The sequence below is a fragment of the Anneissia japonica genome, unplaced genomic scaffold (genome assembly GCF_011630105.1).
Source record: "Anneissia japonica isolate Jap-2015-1 unplaced genomic scaffold, ASM1163010v1 scaffold109065_len5873_cov114, whole genome shotgun sequence".
In the NCBI taxonomy this organism is placed as follows: Eukaryota; Metazoa; Echinodermata; class Crinoidea; order Comatulida; family Comatulidae; genus Anneissia; species Anneissia japonica.
In genome coordinates this window covers 1-6,111 of record NW_022723524.1, presented here as the reverse complement: position 1 = coordinate 6,111, position 6,111 = coordinate 1, and the positions used below count along the sequence as shown (strand labels likewise).

Sequence of the window (6,111 nt, the reverse complement as noted above, 5' to 3'; positions counted from 1 at the left end):
GCGGTACTCATTTTCACAAAGAAACACACACAACTGGTTAGCTAACAATATGCCAATGTAATTACACCTGGGAAGGAAGGTGCAATCATGTTCTGTTGCCTAGCAAACGTCTGTACTGTATGGGTAGGCGGGCGGGCTACTGATGTACTGTGTAGGTCCCAGGAGGACGATGGGGCATAACAATAAGACAAGGCCTAGGCCAAGGCCTAACTAGGCAGTGTAATTATATGTGATAGAAAGTACACTTTCGAAAGAAATAAATTAAAATAAGAAAAAAAAAACCAAATAACTAAGAGTAATTCAGTTGCAGAGGTACCATGTTTATAATTATACAATGCTAACATCATGGCTCTTGTAGCCCTAGCTAGGCAAGGCATCAATGTGCAAAGCAGTGGTGTTTGTTTATCCATGAAAAAGGCATGCCGGGAAAGTTTGCCTTACCAGGGAAAGGTGACGTAATCTAGCTTATGACGTATGCATGCTAACTATATTGTGAGTGTGACATCACCAAAAAAATGAATATTTTTTATTATAACCAAAATATTAATAACTACAAGGTTTCTGGGCGTAAATTCCCTTAAAACAAATTAAGGGTTGCACAATCTCCTTGCCATACAAATTACAGCTCCCACTGACGTCTCAGTTGAGAAATACGGGTAGCTGACCCTGAGTTGTGCTTCGCACTCGCCGCTGAGGGCGGCGTTCCGGGGACCCTGCGTCTAGGAATTGAGACAATATAGAGAGTAATTAATTATAATTGTAAAAATTGAGACAATAAATACAGTAATTAATTATGAATATAAAAATTGAGACAATATATACAGTAATTATTAATATCTGCCAAACAAATACAATTGCAACTCAAAATATAACTCATGTATCTAAGTGGATCTTATTTTACATGCCAAATTGTTGCGTTTTCTATGAATTAACGATCTGTAAGTAAAATTAATAATAGCGTGTAGCAATTGTACTGTATAGAAACTGAGCTTAAGACCTTCCAGTATAAATGAAACAACTATATCTAAAGCTGGGCAGGCTGGCCGACGAATTCAACTGCGCTTAATGTGAGCATTAGGCGACGCTGTTAGCTGATGACCAACTGCCGCAATGAGTGCCTGCCTTTAAATACGAGCCATTGATAGCCCAATACTAAAGGCCACCCATTAGTCGTGTGAACTATGCAGATCTATTCTATGTTGTGCTGTTAAACATAATTTTTTCCATTCACCTTGGGCTTTCCTTAAAACCCTATACAGACTATGAAATTTTATTTGACAGAACATTCCTTAATATGGTCATGTGAGCATATAGCTGTTTTTTGTCAAAGGATATTTGATAATCTAGAGAGAGTGTAAGACCTTGCTGTTTGGTTTCCATAACTATTAGTATTTGAAAATATCTGCTTCAAATGTATTTCTCTTAACCTAATGTTTTGGGGTTTGTTTTCAAGGCATTTTCAGCAATCATCCAAGTGACAGAGGGCGATCTTCGAAAAGCAGTCACTCTATTTCAAAGTGCACATCGACTCAAAGGTGATGAAGGTATCACGGAGAGTGATATCCAAGAAATTGCAGGAGTAAGTTTATAGGTTGAAGCTCCTGGTTCTTAAATTGAAACTATTGTGACACAACACAAAATGAGGATCACCAAAACTTTTCTGAAGGTTCTGAGAATAAAAGAGAACTTTAGATAGGGTTATGTTTAAACATTTCTCCACAAATTCCAAGTTAACATCTCAAGTTCTCTTGGGGGTCAGGGAAATCTTCTCCCAAAAGTTAGCTTATAAAATAAGAGCATTGAGACATTTGTGTAATGTGTTCTAAAAGCAGATTTATTATTAGAAGCACATCAGTTGTAGCTTGGACTCCCAACCTTGAGGTCAGGGGTTCAAAACTCTACTGTGCAAGTCGCATGTATCCTTGGGCAAGAGACTTTATATACGTTTGTCTCTCTCTACCGAGGTGTATAAATGGATACCTGGTAGGATGTTGTGGCATTGAATGTACTAGTTTCGTGCACTAAAAGAAGTAGCAAACGAATAGGTATACTCCCCAAGGAGCAAAGCAGGTTGCACTCTGTGCTGGTTTGCCATTGTGTGTTATCCAGTGGCCAGGGGTACTATTCTCATCTTTGATCATTCAGTTTGGTATTGGCGCTATATAAATATTTGGGTAGTATTATTAAACGGAAATATATTCAGTTTAAGTAGTCCTCAAGGCTCAAATCAGTTAAATATTTATATATAATATTTTTGGCAACCCAGTGTGTTTCATCCACATGCTTGAGATAAACAGCTCAACTTGCAAAGTTTGTAACCAATAAATTGGTCAGAGTGCTCATATTTTATGGCTAGTGTATATGTATGTATGTAGTGAAAAAAATAACTCTGGCTTTATTCTGCCGTTTGTGTCAAGCATGTCTGCTGAGAGCTGTTTTTAGCTTAGAATGAGCTAACTTCTTGCATGGTTTTTCCATTTCATAAATGTACTGTAATTCCACTATGTGTATTGTCATTGCACTTGCATTTAATAAGAAACGTCCACTGAATTGAAGAAAACGTCTTAACAAGTTTACGTACATTTGCATTTCAGTCAGTTCCTTCCTCTGTTGTATCAGAACTCATCAAGACCTGTCATTCTAACTCATTTGAGAAGCTGGATCAAGCAGTGACAGAAGTGCTTGCTGAGGGCTATGCAGCCAGCCAGATGATTTTACAAGTAAGTTGAATAGAAAATGCTTTCAGCTAGGCTTTGCTGTAAATAACATCCTAAGCTAAACTCAATAATTAATAGTGGTGGCGACAGGATTTGCCCAGCAGGGCTGCGATGCCCCTGGTGGGAAAGTCTTGGCAGGGGAGGGGGAATTTTCTTGACGAGAGTTTAAGTGGGTGTTGTCAGGAGTTGCTCAGAACTCTTCAGGGGGTATAGCAATTTAGGGGTTGGAAAGGCTTATTTAATCCATCTTGACAATCTATAAAAAAAAAAATCTATAAAATTTGTTCTCTCCCTGAGAGTGAACAAACCAGCTTTCCATGGCGGCAGACCTGGACGCTCAGCACCCACTGGCACTACACCCCTGTACAAAACAAACTATGTAAATATATTCTGTGTTATTTTATATAATTAAAATACTTTATATGTTTATTTTTAGATTCATGAAATAATAGTGAACCAGCCAGACTTGACAGACAACCAGAAGTCCAAGATATGCGAACGACTCGCAATTGTTGACAAGCGACTGATAGACGGGGCAGATGAGTACTTACAGATAATGGACCTACTCACAGTGATCATGAACCAGTACTGTACAGCATGAAGCTTCAGTCTCCGCTACAACAAAATTTAGGCCATAAATGTATATTTGAATTAGGCAAGACTTCTTTCGCAAACCTCTTGTGCAACGATAATTATTATTTAAAATCAAATTATTGTTGGCCTGGTAGCTTCTGGTTTCATCAATAAATGGAAATTTTAGAGGGAAAAAAATCACCATAGTTAGGGCTGAGGTGAGCAAATTGTAAGGACATGCAGATGCTTTTAAGAAAAGGCAATTTCATACTTCACAAATGTTTATCATTGTGTCTGTGAAATAAAATTATCAAAACTATTCCACACTACTGTACTAACGCTTACACAGAAGTACACTAAACAAACTGCTTACATGGGATTCTGTATAAATTGTTATTTTCTTTGTAATAAAAATTGAAAATAATGGAACAATGTATATTGAGTTTTCTGTTTGTATAATATGAATCCATACAAGATTCTTAACCTGCCACTGGAGCAATAGCCATACATTTGTCAGTTAGGGGAATTTTACAAGTTCATTTTAATCAATTATTGGAGTCGAGAAAAGAGCGTAAACGTCGCGGCCCTATTCTTACCAATCCTTTTACCGCTATACACGAGAATTGTATCATTGATTTTTATAACTAAATCGACTACAGATTTGTATGTATGGACTCGATAAAAGAATCAAATATTTCTGAAATTTTAGACCAAATTTTGATATTTATGGACCATGTATAGTATATCGGCGGAAGAAGCAAATCATTTCATTGGGGAACACTACTTTGAGTACCATTCCTAGGCATCTAGATGTGCCTTCTTCAAACATGGGGGGGGGGGCAGTGGTTTAAGCTGGATGTGGACTTGAGCAATCTGTCATTACCACTGGTTGACTTTCCTCCATGGTTGGGGCTTCCTTGTACACAAGCAATTGCACCGCAATCATGTCATGTTCCTATACTGTATTTGCTTCGTGATATGATTTTAGGCATGGAGTTGACCCAGAAACAGCAAGTGGAATGATGCACAGTCAGTCTTGAAGGTTGGCATTGGCCAGTTGACAATAATTGTATGCTTTCTGTACACCATGTGGCTTATGCTACAAATCTCAATTGATGTTACTTTTATTTGGTTTTTACCGTGTTTTTTATTGTAATTACCAGGTAGCACAGACATGAAGGGACCCTTCCACACATCAAGTGGAGCATCTTGCAGGGGTAGATTTAGGGGGTGGAGCACCTCCTTGGAAAGTAAAAAAAATAATTCTTATCGCCGAAAATGCATCAGAGGTTACTTTCGGGTCTAGAACCCCCACCCCTAGGGTAGTGTTATCTCGAACAGGGCCCCTTCCAAACATCAATGAATCTGCCCACCCCTGTCTTGTTTGATTTAATACTGGTGCTATACAAATCCACACTTATTGTATAATACAATTACAATAGATAAAAGTCTTACAGTGGAGCATAATTAAGCTGTTTAGAGATTAAAACTTTAATCATTTTGGAAGCAAAATAATACCTGTACAGTATTACTGCAGTTTTCTGTACAAAAACCAAGCAAAAATATCTTTATAAATGACCTCTATAAATGTTCTTGGTTTTCTGTATCCATAAAGTTCCTTTTATTTTCATTTTTAAATTAACTTTTTTGTACCTTGTTTCATTTTTTAAAGATCTTATTTAGCAAATAGTTTTGTAAACAACATCCAGACTGAGAAAATAAAATGTTATTGTGTGAATTTAAATAGGATGGTTAAAAGGTTTACATTTATATAATTGTGAAAAATATACTGCACATACAGTATCTAAATTTTGGAAATTTCAAGGCAGTGACAGGCACAATAAAAAAAAAAAGTTTATTACGCTTCATCACTGCACAAAGAGAAAAATAAATGACACAATAAGATTGTGCAGCGAAAAGGAAGGAGGTTTTTAATTTTTCCATTATTTTCGTGGCTAATTGGCCAAAAATAAAATTTTATGTTTATTCGAATTTATTATTGGCAGGCAGCGGGTTCACTAAATAAGGTACAAAAATCTCACCTAAGCAAATAGGTTAGCATATTACAGTAGTTTTTATCAAATACATTGTTTGAAGTGCTAAGTGAGATTACCAAAAATAATTCTCAAATTTAGTTCTGTTAATAAATTCATTAAATTATATGAAATCCAATGATTCAAAAACAAAAATATTAAAATAACAATAATTCAAAGATGACTTGAGGGCTAGGTTTACTGCATGTATTGTCACACCAGTGCTTTCATAGCAGCTAACAACATTAACCAGAGCTTCTCCTCCTGCTTAATGCTATTTAGTATTAAGGTGTAATAAACCATGTTCCAGATACATTTTATATACAGTACAAGTACAGGTAATTCCATTTTCATTTGTGCTGCACAAAGTATTTCCTATTCCATGTCAACATACAGAAAAGGTGCAACAACCAGCAGTGGCTCCAGAAATTTGCCGACAACAGATCCGAATCATGGGGCTGCCTCGGTCCTGGTCTTGGAATAAAAAAAATCCCTGGCTTAGTATAGTCAAAATTGTGCATTAAGCCCCTCTCCCACTAGGGTTTTTTTCAGCATACGAGTTACAAGAGAATGCCGAGTTGCTAACTCGGCAAAAACTCGTAGGACGATTCGGAAAGGACTCTTACCTACTCGTAGCAGCTCTGAACTCGTGGCGCTAATTTTGAACATGTTCAAAATTATCGCCACGAGTAGATAACTCGTAGTAAACTCGAAGAACTCTAGGGTAGCTCGTAGAGTATTCGGGGTACTCTTACATAGCTCGTACACTACTCTGGATACTCGTCGGC

The 6,111-nt window shown here is 37.0% G+C and overlaps 1 protein-coding gene across 1 annotated transcript; it reads left to right on the top strand.

The window, feature by feature from the left end:
* Positions 1-1,453: 1,453 nt before the first annotated feature.
* Positions 1,454-3,565, top strand: LOC117112239 (replication factor C subunit 4-like; the record flags this gene model as incomplete). The annotated part of the gene is made up of 3 exons (XM_033255307.1): positions 1,454-1,579; positions 2,595-2,720; positions 3,154-3,565. Coding segments are annotated over 3 exons (417 nt in total), but the record flags the coding sequence as incomplete, so codon positions are not given.
* Between the last annotated feature and the right edge of the window lie 2,546 nt (positions 3,566-6,111).